This window comes from Hippopotamus amphibius, chromosome 4, assembly GCF_030028045.1.
Source record: "Hippopotamus amphibius kiboko isolate mHipAmp2 chromosome 4, mHipAmp2.hap2, whole genome shotgun sequence".
Lineage (NCBI taxonomy): Eukaryota > Metazoa > Chordata > Mammalia > Artiodactyla > Hippopotamidae > Hippopotamus > Hippopotamus amphibius.
In genome coordinates this window covers 72,214,667-72,232,038 of record NC_080189.1, presented here as the reverse complement: position 1 = coordinate 72,232,038, position 17,372 = coordinate 72,214,667, and the positions used below count along the sequence as shown (strand labels likewise).

Genomic DNA, 17,372 nt, shown 5'->3' with positions numbered 1-17,372 from the left:
TATGGGGGAGGTTCTGTACTGACTGTAAGGGCGTTTGGGGTCTTCAGCATCTTATTCAGATACAGCAGTGAGGGACCAGGGCAGGTGCTGGAACCAGTGGTTCACACACTTGACTTCAGGGCCAGCTTTAAGTGCTTGAGTAGTGTCAGGGGCCAGTTTCAGACACACATGTAGTGGCAAGGGCCAGGGCCAACTGCAGGTAGAGTATTAGCTGTAGGGGCACTGGGCTCTTGGCATGCACTCCTGTGATTGCAGGATCTTTCCATGGTGCCTTGCTAATGGAGGCTGGTGTTGGAACTCAGGCTGGCAGGGTGTAAGCACATAGCTGGAGGAGCTCACTGACATTGAGCCTAGCAGTGCAGGCCAGTGACAGGAGTCAGGGCCAGATGTGGGTGCATAGCAGTTTTGGAGGCCTTGGATGTAGGGATGCACTCCCATGGATAAAGGGTCTCACTCACCAAAGTGTGAGCATGGTAGTAGACATTTGTAATGTGAGTTGGGCCAAGGGGTGTGCAGGTACACAGCTGGAGGAGCTAGCTGAAGTTGAGGTTCGGGCCAGTAAACAGAAGGTAGGGCTGAATCCTGGCCCAGAGGCATTTGTGGGGCCCTTGGCTGGCAGTATGGACTTCCATGATTGCAGTTCTCGCCACAGGTGCACACATAGCAGTGGAGGCTGATGATGGGAGTCAGGCTGGCAACATGGAAGTGCACAGCAGGGTCTAGGGCGGCATCGTGCACTTGTGCACCACAGAGGCTGGAGCTGGCCACCAGTATGGGTCGCAGGCTATGTATGTGCCCGACAGGGGTTGAGGAGGGACTCAGGCAATTGGTGACCATGAATATGAAAACCAGTGAGGTGCAAACCTCAATGGGGAAATCTGCAGGGGGTCAAAGGTGGCTGTACTGGCCATTGGTTTCTTCAGTGGTGAAAGCTGCAGGGGTCCTTGCAGAGCAGGTCACTAGGAATTATGGTTGCCCCCACGCATGACTGATACTGGTAGCCCCCCTGCCATTCTCCATTCCTAGTCATCTCTATATATCTCAGCTTTGCTGATCTCTGGGTGAGGTGAAACTGAAGTGGGTCTTTTCCTGCAGTGTCCCAGTGTCCCAAAAGGCTGAGGAAGCTGGTTGTTTACCTTGTTTTGCCTTTTCCATTGAGGGAAACTCCTTCTACCTGGGGAGTTCCCTCTTGGTGCTGAGTAATGCCAACCTGGAGAATGGGATGACACAGGCAAAATGAAGCTGTTCTTCCTTTTTTGTCCACTTAGTCTCAGGGTTTTTGGTCCACTGTGTTGCTGGTGTTTCTAAGGTAGACATCTGAGCCCTCCCAGGGCTGTTTCTGTTTGTGGGTAGTTGTGTAATTATTGATCTTTGTTGGGGCACAGAGGCTCAGTTCTGTTCTACTGTCTTGGTGATGATACTCCCTCCATCTGAATTTTCCTTCTAACCCAAAGCCACAGCAAGATGATCTTTCCCCCCACATCCAGGACTCAATTGTGGCTGCAATTTCAGAGAGAGTGGTGAGTGTCTGTGCATTCTCCAGACATTCAGCCTAGGCTTTGAGGAGGTAAGCAAGGTGTCTTCAGCACAAACCATTCACTGCAAAAACGGAGCTTCTCTTGAAACATGGGGGCTTTCAGGTACAATGTAAAGCTTTCCATCAGATGCTTCTCTTCCCTCTCCTCCCTTCAAAGTCATTTCATATTAACCATTTTTTTGGAAAATAATTTACTGCTCCCCACATTCTAATGAAACAAATACACATACACATAACCAGTCAGATCTCTCAGTGTCTTGCAACATAGAAGTAGTATTAGCAGTATAGAAATTTGGAAAATATCCTGGATTTCAAGGTGGATGCCATGTGTTTAGGTCCCAGGTCTGCCATTTTCTAAAATTTAACTTTGAGCAAGTCATCATCCCTAGACTCTCAATTGTCTCTTTAAAATTGAAATAATCCCTGACCTGCTCTCTGGGTATTTTCATATTCATAGCTTTCAGTGGATATAGTATTATCTTTACTTAATCCCTGTCCCTAGGTAACTGTTACATGTCTACATATTTTTTAAGTTGAGAACTCATCTTCATGAAACACTTAGAAAGTGAACTGGCTAAGGATGACCCTTTAAAGGCTGTTTTTGGTGAAAGAGTGAGAAGCCATACTCTGGAAATGTGGGGGCTCCCCACTTTAATCATCTATGGACATATACCAAGTTTCCCTTAAGACACAGTTGTGAAAAGGGATGGGTGAAGAGTAGAGATGAATCTTCAATATTTGGATTTAATTCTGTTTGCAGTTAGGTGAGGTGGAGACATAGGAAGGTCAGAAATAAATGTAAAATAAAACCTTCAAAGATAAATTTTAGTACAATAGTTCAGCTGATTGAAGGACACAAATTTCTACTATAGCAAGGAAAAGTGAATGTAGATGGTCCTTGATTGATGAAGGGCAAAGATTTCATATATTACGGGAAGGATCAGTTCAGTCCAGCAGTCATAGTAGTTAAAATAATTTGCAAAAATAAAAAGCAGTAAGGAAGAATTTAATTTGAGACAAGATAGAGCATAAAATTAAATTCTTGTATTTTCCCTTAAAGGGGTATTTCAGTTTGTCTGACTTTTTAAAGCAGTATTTGTTAATTTATATTAATAATGCTATTTTTTAAGATACATTTCCTCTTGGTTTATTTATTTAATTTAATCCCTGTACCTTCCTCTTCCTCCTCCAAGGCAAGCAATCTAATTCCTGTTATGTACGTTATTCTCTTTATAGGGTGTTTTTTAAAGCTATATATTGTTGTTTAATGGGCATATATTTTCATGTAAATTTTACCATTATATACACATGTATCATTTCTGTTGAAGTTGGAAGTTTTTTTCATAAAGTAAGGCATAGGGCTTTCCTATAACTTGGCAACTCCTCTCCTAGGTGTATGTTAAAGAAAACTGAATGCTTGTGTTCACAAACTAAAAACCTGTATAAAAATTTCATAAAGACTGAGGTTCCTCAAAAAATTGAAAACAGAATTACCAGTTTATCCAGAAATTCCACTTCTTGGTATATATGCAAAATAACTCAAAATAGGATCTTAAAGAGATAATTGTACATTTATCTTCATTGAAGCATTATTCACAATAGCCAAGAGGTGAAGGCAACCTACATGTCCATTGTAAGATGAATGGATAAAGAAAATGTGGTATATACATACAATGAAATATTACTCAGCCACAAAAAAGGTAGAAATTTTGTCCTCTGCTACAACAGGGAAGAACCTTGACAACATTATGCTAAGTGAAGTAAGCCAGTCACAAAAAGGCAAATACTGCAGGATTCCACTTATATGACGTATCTAAAGTAGTCAAATTCTTAGAAACAGAAAGTAGAAACTAGTTTCCAGGAACTAGGGGGAGGGGAAAACAGAAGTTGTTTAATATAGAGTTTCAGTTTTGCAAGATGAAAAGGTTCTAGAGATATGTTGCACAATGGGCATATAGTTAACACTACTGTACTATAGAGTACAGATGTTGTTTAGATGGTAAATGGTTCAGATGGTAAATGTTGTGTTTTTTCCACAATAACACAAAAAAACCTCATAGCAGCTTTATTTTCAGTAGCTCCTAATGGCAGAAGATCTGAATAGGCATTTTTCCAAAGAAGACATATAGATGACCAACAGGTACATGAAAAGATGCTCAATATCACTAATCATCAGGGAAATGCAAATCAAAAGCAATATATCAAAACTATATATTGGTCAATTTATCTACGATAAAGGAGGCAAGACTATACAGTGGAGAAAAGACAGTCTCTTCAATAAGTGGTGCTGGAAAAACTGGATAGCTACATGTGAAAAAAATGAAATTAGAACATTCTTTAACACCATACACAAAAATGAACTCAAAATGGATTAAAGACCTAAATGTAAGACTGGATGCTATAAAACTCTTAAAGGAAAACATAGGTAGACAATGTTGATGTGCATTACAACAAGATCTTTTTTGAGCCACCTCCTAGAGTAATGGAAATAAAAGCAAAAATAGACAAATGGGACCTAATTAAACTGAAAATCTTTTGCACAGTGAAAAGACAACCAACAGAATGGGAGAAAATATTTGCAAACAATGTGACCGACAAGGGATTAGTCTCCCAAATTTACAAAGACCTCATGCGGCTCAATATCAAAAAATCCCAAATAACCCAAGCAAAAAATGAGCAGAAGACCTAAACAGACATTTCTCCAAAGAAGACATACAGATGGCCAAGAGGCCCATGAAAAGATGCTCAATATCACTAACTATTAGAGAAATGCAAATCAAAACTACAGTGAGATGTCACCTCATACCTGTCAGAATAGCCATCATCAAAAAGTCTACAAACAGTGCATGCTGGAGAGGGTGTGGAGAAAAGGGAACCCTCCTACACTGTGGGTGGAAATATAAATTGGTGCAGCCACTGTGGAGAATGGTATGGAGGCTCCTTAAAAAACTACAAATAGAGCTACCAGGAATCCCACTCCTGGGCATATATCTAGAGAACACCATACTTCAAAAAGATATATGCACCCCAGTGTTCACTGCAGTACTATTTACAATAGCCAGGACACGGAAGCAACCTAAATGTCCATCAACAGATGAATGGATAAGGAAGATATGGTACATATATTCAATGAAATATTACTCAGCCATTAAAAAGAACGAAATAATGCCATTTGCAGCAACATGGATGGACCTGGAGATTATCATACTAAGTGAAGTAAGTCAAGTCAAACAGAGAAAGACAAATATCATATGATATCACTTTTATGCAGAATCTAAAAAATGATACAAATGACCTTATTTACAGAACAGAAACAGACTCACAGTCTTAGGGAATGAACTTTTGGTTACAGCGGGGACGGTGGGGATAGATTTAGGAGTTTGGGACTGACGTACACACTGCTATATTTAAAATATATAACCAATAAGGACCTACTGTATAGCACAGGGAACTCTGCTCAGTATTCTGTAATAACCTAAATGGGAAGAGAGCTTGAAAAAGAGTAGATACACGTATAACTGAATCACTTTGCTGTGTACCTGAAACTAACACAACATTGTTAATCAACTATAAAATAAAAATTAAAAAAAATAAATGGTTTGCTCAAGCTATTGTTTCTATCTTGGATGCCTCTGTTCTTACTTACTAGGTGAAACCCTCTGTTTTTCTACCCTGGCTCAGTGGTCCTGGCTCTGTGATTTGTTCTCCAGTTCAGTCTATCAAATGATCTATCACTTACCACAGTTGGTTGTTCATATCTGATCCTGTGGAAGCAAGAATAATAGCCCCAAAGATGTCCATGTCCTAATCCCTGGAAGTTATGAATGTTACCTTGCATAGCAAAACTGACTTTGTAGATACGATTAAGGTTAAGGACCTCGAGATAGAGAAATGATCCTGATGGGTCCAATCTAATCATTTGAGTCCTTACAAGCAGAGAAACTTTCCTGGTTTTAAGCCAGTGTTCCCAGCTTTTTTCCTTTAGGCTGAGAAAGACATGATGACTGAGGAGAGGTCAGAGAGATGTAAAGTTGCTGGCTTTGAAGACAGAAGAAGGCGGCCATGAGCCAAGGAATGCAGGCAGCCCCTAGAAACTGGGAAAGGCAAGGAAACAGTTTCTTCCCTAGAGCCTCCAGAAAGGAACAAGATCTCGCCAACCTTTACATTTTAGCCCAGAGACTTGTCACCCTTGTTACCTTTATGTCATTTTGAGCCACTAAGTTTGTAGTAATGTTTTCTTTAAGATAGCAATAGAAAACGAATACAGACTCCACGGAAGCTTTGTGACCCTGACTCCCAACACTGTCTGGCACATAGAAAATAATTAGAAAATGTTTAAAGAATAAATGAACTGGATTTTCTCCCTCCTCATTCTGCAGGTCACAGAATAATCCTGTAATCTGTCAGCATCACTCCCATATCCCCTCCACCTCACCCAAGACAATTCCTTTCTCCATTCAGAGGCTCTGCTTCCCCTTCCCGCCTTTATCGTGTTTCCTCAGTCAGTCCATCTTTATGATACCAGTATCATGGATTCTGGTTAGCCAACATATCTGAAAATGGACACTGTCAATTAGTGCTATGGAAGAAAAACAAAATACACATTTTGAAAACTCTTATAAAAAGATAAAAAAAACCACTGATTCCCTCAGGAAACAGTACACAGAGACAAGGAGACAACGAAAGCTCATGTATTATTACAAATTGTTATGTTACCATTTTAACAATATTTTGTGGTCTGTCTTGGACTCATTCATTGTTTGTTTATTGCCTACAATGTATTGGGCACTGTAGAAATTCTTAAGTCAGCTAACCACAGATTAGTTAATTGAATCAATTTGTTGCTTAGTGATTATCAATCTCTTATTTTTAATGACTATACTATCGATTTAACCTATCAACAGTTAAACATATAGATGCCCAGGTACAGCCTGTTTCTAATATTATATATCACTAGATGATGAATGGTGTATTAAGGAAGGGAAAAAACAGAGCAAACTGAGGAATCAGGAAAATGATACAAAAAAATAATAAAAGCCAACCTTAATACTGAGTACTTACCATGTGTCAAGTGTTAAGATCTTACGATGTGTTGTCTCATTTCATCCTCAAAACCCTGTGAAATTTTCCCTTCATTTTAAAGACAAGGAAACTAAAGCCCAGAGGGATAAGTAACTTGCCACTGATCAACAATTATTAAGTTGGAGATGGGATTTGAACCTAGAGTCACACTCTACTCTTCCTCTGTACTGGTAAGAAGACGCGAGTGAAGGAGTCAAGATGAAGATGAGGATGATGGGAAGCTAAAGTTATCGTGCATCTCATTTTACTTATGGTTCTAGTCCATTGAATTTCTTTTTTCAAATTTAACACTTGTTTGTAAACAATTCAAAAGGGAACCCTGAAATACATTGGACACTGGATTTAATCCCTAATATACTAAGAGTTCACATATGCCCCAAGACCACATGTTAGGCCCTGAACACAGAGATAAAATGATGGTCCCAGGAGGAGGAGGAAAAGAAGATAAGAAGGGGCATATTGTCCTTCCTTTTACCAGGAGCTTCCAAATCTCAGCCTGCTTTTCAACCAAGGTATTGTTGACACTGGATGAAAATTAAGAATAAACTTTCTACTGGAATGTTTGCCTGGTTAGATAAACAAGTGCTCAATATAATGGTCTTATAGAGAAAAATCAGAAACCTGAATAATCGGTACAATATTTAGCATCCAGAAGACTTGGAGAGACAATCCTAAAGCATGGAAAACAAAGCCGTATTTCTACTAGACATGAACGTGTATTTAATAGTGGTCTATATTTCTATACAAATCTCCAGACACAGAGGAATGGGGTTATCAATGTCCTTGGCACTACAGATAGGTCATTCAAAGCTAAGGCAGATGATAACTTGGGATTTTCTAGCTTATTATACTTTTTAAAAAATATTCATGAATAAGACAATTATTCAAAAAACAAAATAGCCAGATTCAAAATCATATATTTTTCTCATGCCTCTGATTATATGACTCGAAACCATCTCATTCATGAGAAAAGTTGAGAAAAGTTGAAATGATTCAGCAATGACACAGATCATATTAAGAAAATCTAATATGATTCACACTATAATCAATAAACTCACATTTGAAAACCTAACTTGCAGTTTTTGTTTTGATTAAAAAATGAGAGAGTCAGAAATTTTAGAGTATAAATATGCTCCCCGGAAGTTGAGCTGCTCATTCTTAAGTCTTGATTGCCAGAGAGAACTTTTTCTTGATTTTCGACAGAGACTGAACTGGTATCCAAGAATAAACCTCAATACTTTTCAAAGTAGAAGCATTTGAAATAGATATCCAACCAATGCAAACTATAGTCTTTTAAACGTATAGTCTCCTGATAAACAAGAAAAGAACTAAGATCACAGTTTTCTCTTCTAAACAATATGCTATATGTGACTAGTCCTATCTCTTTAATATTTTTTGAATATATAACTTGGCCCCATTTACTTTTTTTTGTCTTTTATTTTTGTTTCATTGTTTTTTGCTAACTCACCACTCATTTCATTCCTGCTCAAGTCCTTTGCTACCTAAAAATTATATTTGAAAATTGTACTTCAGTCAATCATCCCCAAAATGAACCCTGAGCCTTTTTCTAATAATTTATTCTTCATGGGCCATCAATGAGTTATAAAAATGAAACGTCTGTTTGCACTGTGTTGTCATCCCCCCCTCCCCCTAAAAAATGAAAAGTACTTACAATGGTTCTTAGCGAGGAGCATTTTATCCCTTATTCACTAGTGGTAAATGAGTCAGATATGAGTTGGCCAGGAAAAGAGTGGCTTTACCCAAAATCTTAGTACAAAATGCGTCATCTCACTCCAAACACCAATATATTCTCCAAAATAACTGGCAAGAATTTCCTATAAAAAAATCTTGCCTTCACCCTTTTCCATCCATTTAGTTCTCTGATTTTTCTAATTTTTCAATTTCCTTTGTACTTATAATACTGCATTCATAACAAAACCCCAAGAACACTTCCACCTCTTTACCTCATTGTGAAAGCCATCTTTCCTGTACTGAGTAGGGGGACAATTCTGATAGCGTTCTCCTGAAAAAAATAAATGCTCTGTGGCTTTCAAGGGTTCTCCCTGTCTGACTCTCTGTGATGAAATTCATGCATGGCTCAATAGAAATGCAAAAGCCAGTTACAGAAGAGTTTTTCTTTTCCTCTGCTGAAAAAGTGAGTTCAGAGCCACAGGATATATTTCAAGCAAAACCATTTTCCTTCCCATAAGAAAAATCAATCAAAATAGATACAATCTGTCTAAAACTGATAAAAGAAACATGAATCCAGGCCACAAGCTTCAACTCTGTTTCCCTGCACATCAAAACATTCCCATTCCCATTCTTTCTCTGCCATCAGAGGAAGCTTAAAAATCACTGTGAACTGAAGCCAGGGTCAAGTCCCTATAGATTATCAGGAGTCAAGCACACTATGTACCTGAGGATAAACAAGCATGCTTACAGAGCCAATTCCTGCCAAAGTGCTGAGATTTTTATATTACGTGGGGCTCACGACAGAACTTATTATTCTTAATTATTCTTAGCTCTGCAATTTAATGGGAAAAATTACTTACAATTCATTTCACTCGGGTTGGAATTTAGCTTCGTTTCTCTGTATTAAATGAATTCTAAAGAATATCTATGCTCCTTTTATATCCCACACTAACAGATGTTAGTTTCCTTAGTTTTACAGCCCTCCAATGACAGACCACTAACTGTATTTGGCCTTGGGAATAACTGCAACACCTTTGGATTATGAACTTGGTTTGGTTCTTAGCTGGGAACAGCAGGGGGTTAGTTCATATTATCAAAGACGTAAAATAAGTTTTCCCTTATGCTCCAGATGCCCATATGAAGATGCCTTTTAATACAATATTGTACAGCATTTTTTTTCCTACTGGTAATGTTTTTAAGTGGTTACAGCAAGAAAAAACAATTGTATAAAAAATGAACTCTGTTACTCAATGTATCTCCTGCTCTTGACCAAAGCAAGATGTTAAATCCATTAAACTCTGAATACCCAGTAAAAGCAAGAAAGCTAAAACTGTTCAAATTTGTGCATTCTTGGGAAAACTGCCAACCTATGCACTAGTAGCAGGATCTGTGTAATTAATGGTGATGTTATTGATGGAGGGAGTTCGATTTCATTCTCAGAAGCAATTTAAAAGGGCAAGTTGGCAGAGCTTAAGTAAAGCCTCACCTATTCATTTTCAAATTGAGGAAATGTGACATTGAAGTCATCCACAGAGAGCACCAATGCTAATGTTTGTACATTTGTGGTGGTTTTGGTCATAGTAAACTTAAAAGAAATCCTGAATGTAGCATTTTCTGTTGAACACCAAAATGTACAAACCGACAAACGTTTCTTGAAAGGAGAAGTAAACTCAATCCTAGGTTATCTTTTTTTTTTCCCAGAAGTTATTCATATTAAAACTAATTAAAATCAACTCCTTCTTATCATAAAGTAAAATAAAATCAGACCCAAGTCCACAGATTCCTTTACACACACTCCTGTCTAGACCCTTGGGAGGTAACTTTCATCTTTATCCAGTAGTTGTACTTCATGGACAGTCAAATAAGGCTACCCAACTGACAAGCCATACCTCCAGCTTCCACTCCCTTTTTCCCCTTTGTTATATCAGTAATTTCAAAATGATGAGAGAAAGAAAAAGAACATCTGGAAAAATAGAGATAACGACTAAGGAAAGAAGTTAAGCCCACAAGAAGCTTTTTCTGTAATGATCTGTGCTAAATTATCCAACAAGGAGTGATTTTTCTCACCATCAATCTCATCCATTTCTCTGTGAACTGTAACCACATGCTCCAGCTCTGTGTTTCTCATGAAGAATGAAACATAAATTCTTGATAGCTGACAGCATGTGCTATGGCATCTGTGACTTCGGAGAAGACAGGTGGTGGAAGTGGAGGAGACAGGTGAAGGAGAGCCTGGAGAGAGGTTCACGAACGCTAATGATAAGCCTGGATGCGAATGACCTTAATGATTCCCCCATGCTGGATTCATACCTGCTGTCTTCTCGAGCAAAGGGCTGTTCCACATCCACCGTCAGGGAGGCCAGAGCAGAAACGGTCTCTGTCTCCTCTTGCAACTGAGCCCCAGCCGGAGCACAGCCCCTTGGCACAGTCACCATCCTTACCGACTTCCAGTACTTGCCTAAAAAAAAAAAAAAAAACAACAACCCATGCGTCATACTTTATAGGAATTTTAGTTAGAACAGTATTGATCAGAATACTTGTATAATTCCAACTCAGAGTTGTTAAGTTAAAATTCACAATGTTATACACAGTTGTAATTTAATTTCTTAACTGTTAGGATCAAGTGTTTTTCTCAGTCTAGAGTGCCAAACTGTGAAGTGCTCATTTTCCCAAGCCTGAGTCTCTCCCTTGCTCAGAAGTTAATAAAGTGAGGAATAATCCACAGTCTAAGGAACTCACTCTCAGACTGACAGCTGTCTCTGCAACTAAGTAAGCAAACTCTGGGCATCCTGCCCTCAGGGTAATCCTCAAGAGACTGGGAGGTAGCAGTCTTATGGAGAAATTGAATGAAATAGTAATGTTAAAAATTGCTACTTGATCCATTAAGTTTTTTGTTTTTTGTTTTTTAATGAGGTTGGAATGTTAAAGGAAAAGAAAAGCCTAGAAATGCCAGCATGAATTGAATGGCAACTTTGCCAGAACAATCAGGTTTGTTAGTCCTGGACGTTCTTTCTTTCTCAACCCCAGGGTGTGTACTAGAACAATAATTGATTTAAAACTTTAATATATGCATTGGCTGATGTTGGAGCACCTCCATAAGTTATACGGATGTTTCTTTTTTTGAGGCAGGGAAAGAGAATGAGAGGGAAGTAGGAGGTGATTTCATGAGAACGTGCCAATGGGATACATATGAACGAGCAGAGTCAACAGCCTTTTTGCAGCCCCTAAGCTATTTTTTTGTGAAGGGCTGAATAGCCCCAAATCAAAACAAGAGGATCTCCTTAGTGCTGACATGACTCATCAGGTACGAACTATCTCAGGAGCCTGACCAATTAAACCGGAAACTGGCATGCAAAGTAGCTTATTCCCCAACCCCACCCCCACCCCACCCCCACAAATTAAAGTGAAATAAAAGTTATGCTAGTAGAAAAGACAAATGGGTGAATACTGGATTGGGGAGTAAGATAACTGGGTTCTAGATCCAGCTCTGCCACTAACCATCCTATCATACTGGCAGGGCTCTGTGGCACTTTATTTCTGCTTCTCAAAAACAGTGGGATGGCCTCAAATTCCTTCCAGCTATAACTAACATTTTGTGACCGGCCTTTCCTTATCTTACTGTTTCACAAGGGAATGGATGTCATGTCATGTTAGGGGAGGAGACACAGTCTCCCTATTCACTCCCCATGTCAACAGCATCTTCTGGCATAGTAGTCTACTACTACTACTTTACTTGTTGTGATTACCTAGTCTGACCAAAGTCAGAATCATAAAGCTTTTAATTTGGACCAAATGATACCAATTCTAACTGAATGAACTCACAAAATAACATTTTTTGAAAGCCAAGGCTGTGTCAGATGTTGAGGATACAAAGATGCTTCCCTGACACCAAGAAATTCACGGTCTAGTTGAGAAAGCCCTTTTAGTTAACAAACAATGACAATTCTGTGTGGAAAAGGCCCATGTGATCCTGAGAGGAAATAAGAAGAACATATACTTTTGATGCCAGGAAGGCGAGAGAAGACTTGCCAGAAAAAATAACACTTGACCAAGTATTTGAAAGACCATCAGCAGTTAGTCGAGCTGAAACAGAGGAAGATGGCGATGGTGAGGTATCCCTAGAAGAGGAAACAGTGTATACAAACGTGCAGAGACTCTAGTCTCTTCTTGTTTATTGGGGAACAGAGTCCGCTACTAGGCACAAGTGGAATGTAGGCAGTATGGAATGTAATGAAAGAGACTGCTGTGGTAGCCATGGGCAAATTAACACGCAATCTTGAATACCATGCCAATGATCTTGGCCTTCAACCTGTGGGTGATGAGGGGGCAGATTAAGCAGAAGAGGCAGAGAATCAGGTTTAAATTTTTCAAAGATCCTTCTGAAGAGGTTACGGATGATGGATTAGCAGGTGATGAGAGTGGTGGCAGGAAAACCAATTTCACATCTTGGCAAAAATCCAGGCAGGAAATGATGATGTCTAAACTAAAAGGAAGCGACAGAATAGAAATGAAGAGATGGACTAAATATAGGTTTAGGAGGTGAGCGATGGAAATGTATCTTGTCTTATTAATAGCCTCCTACCTCTCTCAACTTTGAAAGATAACCCTGAATTGACAGTTCCATTTGAAGACCCTAATTTCTCTATATCACAATGTCATTATCATCTTACCCAAGTTGGAAATGTCATATTCCATCTATAAGTGCATTCAGATGTAATGAGTTTCACAAAATATTATCATCACATTATTTTAGCACATGATATTCACAAAGCAGGTGATTCTGGAAGTCAACATTTCCTTTTTCTCTAGAGTGACTAATATGAGGCTTCTGACAAATAAGTGGTTTCATGGGTTAAATTATAAATTACATGAAAGAGAAACTGTGTGTTATGTGCCAAGGACTGTGCTAGGTATTTTCACATTTATAATTTATAATTTTATTTAATCCTCATGACAACTATGTAGGCAATGTTAGGTAATTTTCCTCTAAGTTCACATGGTTAAAAAGCAGAGGAGATGAAATCCTCACCCAGGACTGCTCGACTCCAAAATGTTTCTTCTCTGTAATCTAATGTCTTCCTTTATTTAGTCCTTCCCTACCATCCTCCCACTACCCATAAAAATATGAAAATAGACTCAATATATGAAAATCTCAACTTAAAAGAATTATGCACATGGCCAAACAATTATATACATATTCTTCCCTTTACCAAAAGAATCATCTTTGGTAACAACAAATTACCCTTTTCCTTAGATATGATCCACGTCTCACTGACATTATGGCATGGGTTTATTGCACCTAGTGAGACAACCATAGAAAGACAACCAGTAGTTCTTTCTACTCTTCACTTCTCGTTACCTTCATTTCTCATAGTCTATTGCAAGAACCTGGTTGCTTCACTGACGAAGATATCATGAAACTGGAGACAAGTGTTCATTGAGGGATATCCCTTTTTAAAGTGCTGTGTTTCTCACCACCTAGGCACAGTGCTCTTTGAACCTGTGGCGCCTACCCCAAGTTTCTGAAGCCTGTAGGGTTTTCCATCACAGACTTGTACCACTAGAGTTCCTACAGTACACTGAGGTCACTTTCTTCAAACCAGGTACCTGAGAATCAGAGGCCTATTTCACGCAATTACAACCAAGAGTACCCAGAGTCACCAGAAGATCGCTTGACCAACCTACCCATGCAAAATTTTTCTCTGAGTATTTTGGGCTCTAAAGGAAGCCCTGAAAGTCAAGATTTATAAACTGAGACCCCATACTAGTCCCAGATAAGTCATTTGGGTCACTCTGGGGCACAATGTCCACATTTATAAAATGACAGTGGCGGGATTGATGATAATGGAAGGTCTCTTCCTGCTCTAATTCTCGATGATTGTGACTATTCTGATCTCATGTTACATATCACTCTTGGATACTAGAATAAATTTGTTATGGCAGAAAATCTTACTTACTTTTCTGTTAGCCTATGAACCCTTGAAGAGGTCAGCAAACATTTACTTTTAGATAACATGGTCTACAGTAACCAAGGGCTTTAATTTTCAAGCATTGTACATTTTCCTCAAGAAGAAACATCTTTACTCCTCAAACACAGTCAGGAAAGAAGGATGCTCATTAATAAGAATCATTCAGCAGAAGGACTGACAATGATCCTTTAAAGTTTCGCCTTTATGCATGTTAGTAGTGAGACAGATTTTAAATAGCTGAGAGCTTTGTAATAAAATTTAATGTGTATAAGATATCCTGCTAAGTTAAGATTAAATGTTAGAAGTTTGGCTTTTATTCAAATTGAGGTTCTTCACTCAGAAATAACCCAAAACTTTACATTCAACTTTAGCAAAGCCTATAAAAACAAGGGAAATATTCTACATTAATAATGCATTTATAGGCCACTATCTCTATTTGTAAAGAATAACTAAAATGGAAGTTGGTATAGCAAGACTGTGCAATATGCAGCCAATTCAAACCCTACAATTTACGGGTTATATTTTCATGTGATGGCAATTTTTTTTCTCCCTAAGAAACATATGTGCGAGAAAAATCCTATCTGTTGGCATGAGAATAATAGCCCCATGAGCACGTAAGAGAAATGAAGTAAGGCTTCAAAGTTTTCAGGAGCTGCTATTCATAAAGTAGAATATTAGTAACCAGCCACCACTGTGTTGCTCTCCTAAGGCAATAAAACTGGCAAAAGAGAGGGATTCTTCATTAAAATTGGACACACACACTCCTTCCTTGATCATATCCTCTATCTTTATTCATTTTTCCTACTGTGTAAATCTTTCCACTTTTCAGCACTTTTGCGGGGGAATTATTTGGCTTTCGTTATTCTGCATTTGTGTTTTATCTTTTAAAGGGAAAGCAAAGAATGAATCTAAAATAAAGGTAAAAACTAGATAACAGGATGCAGGTAGTCAAGAGTTAGAGGTGGGGGACATAGATGGAGTGTCACTGAGTCAGATGGGAGCTATGAGAGGACATCTTGCAGGTACAGTGTAATCAGACTCCAGCAGAAACTAGATTTTTCTTGATAATGATCAATGTGGAAAAATAGGCACTTGCTGACGCATGAAGGTCTGTGTTAGGAATAACTCATCCGCCAAACGTTTTCCCAACCAAAGCCCTTTGAGACTCTGAGAACCTCCTGACCCCACAACCTCCCCCTTCCATCACCACTGGGAGTCTTACAGTCACTTGCCAAATTTGTTCTTGCCACAAGAATGATGTTCCCTTTTGTCATTACATACCATGTTCCCATAGGAAAAGAAGCTGGCACTGACCTAAACCTCTTCCTATCCCCTCAACCTTAGAGGTTATTAACACCTGGGACTAGGTGCATGGATTCTCCAGAGCTCAGAGCTTGTTAACACTTTTTTAAGATAAATTCTTTTCTATCTTCTTCCTGTCTATGCTCATTCAATCCATCACCCAGATTGCTATGAGAGTCCTTCTAAAATACAAGTCTGATAATTATGCTCCCTTGTTTCAGAATACTAAGTCCTCAAAAAAAAAAAAAAAAAAAAGAATACTAAATCCTCAGAGAAGAGTAAATACTCCCACTGGCAGCCCAGGAGCTCCACAATGCAGTCTCTGTCTTTCAGGTTCATTAAGATATATTTTTTTAGCTAAATGGAGAACTTTTGGGGGATCCAAGGCACTGTATATATGCAAAAATAAAGATATATTGGAAACTGATGTATAAATAAAGTGATCAGGTAATTTTTCATCCATGTGGGGGCAATTTTGAGGTTAAAATGGGGCTAAAAATAAAAATTATATGTTATAGAAATATTTACTTATTAGTCAACAAATTATATCAGTGGGCCTATAAAATAGCATTATTCAAAAATTATTTTCACAACTAGTTATTATTGTAAAAAATAAAATAGCACAATTCATGTATGCTAAAGCATAATAACCAACTTTTAAAATATTATCTAAACGTTAGAAAATAAACAGAATTATGACTTTTGATAAATGTTCACATATGTTAATCAGTTTTGTGGTCATATATCTCACTGCTAGAGTATCACTGGTATTTTTTTGTTTCAATATGAGTCTAAATATTTTAGACTTATTCATAAAATTGCCTGGAATCTTCAGAGCAGAATTTTAGAATTAATAAATTTTAAATTGTATCATCTCTAATTTACTCTTTTTGAGAGACTATAATATTTTTGGTTGACAAATACTGTCTCTACAAGTGCAGTGGTATCTGGTAAGCTCAGAGCAATAGCTGCTAAATAGGGCACACTTTCACTTCCAAGTTTTAAAACATTGAAATAAGCATTTTATACCAAATATTTTCATGACTACTGTCTTTTCCCCTCCTTTCACAATACCTTTGAAAAATATTTTCTGTAAGCCAAACTTATCAAAAAAGTTTTCTCTGTTTATAACTTCAAACTTTATTTACCAAATTTAGATGCTGCAAAACTGTATGACTTCTCAAATTTCATTACATTCCAGAAGAGAACAGAAATTTATCCAGCGAAGAATAGTTTTATCAATGATTTTATCAACAAATACACATCTTTGAAAGCCGAATTACAGATTTTCAAAATCAAATCTTGTACATGACTTGAGTGCTTATCCTTCAGTTTGTTCATTTATTCTGCTGCTTTTGTAGGGATCAATTTCAATGTTTTCCTTTTTGCAAACACTGTTTCCTGTAATTGCAAGTCTTTAAAAGTTCCAAAGGTTATATTTTTGCTTCATGTCATGACTATTTCTTATCAGCTTCTTTTAGGTATAGCTTACACAGTCAATAAAAGGTACCAACTTGAAGGGCAGGTTATGATGCATGCTGACAGATGCATGCGGTCCTATAACCACTGCCACAATCAAAACATATAATATTCTCTTCAACCCCCAAAATTCCTTTTGGCTCTCTGGAGTTAATTTCTTACTCTTCTTCTTGGCCCCTGACAATCACTAAAATTCTGCCATTGTACTTTTGCCTTTTCTAGAATTTCATAGAGATAGAACCATATACTATAATCTTTAATATCTGGCTTCTTTCACTTAACATAATACTTTTGAGATTCAAAAGATTTCT

General features: G+C 38.0%; 1 protein-coding gene across 1 annotated transcript in view; it reads right to left on the bottom strand.

The window, feature by feature from the left end:
- The window catches only part of HDAC9 (histone deacetylase 9), a 719,791-nt gene that overhangs the window by 7,486 nt on the left and 694,933 nt on the right, over window positions 1-17,372 (bottom strand). The window contains exon 25 of the mRNA XM_057730709.1: window positions 10,622-10,769. Coding sequence (XP_057586692.1) covers window positions 10,622-10,769 — 148 coding nt within the window. The remainder of the gene's footprint in view (window positions 1-10,621; window positions 10,770-17,372) is intronic.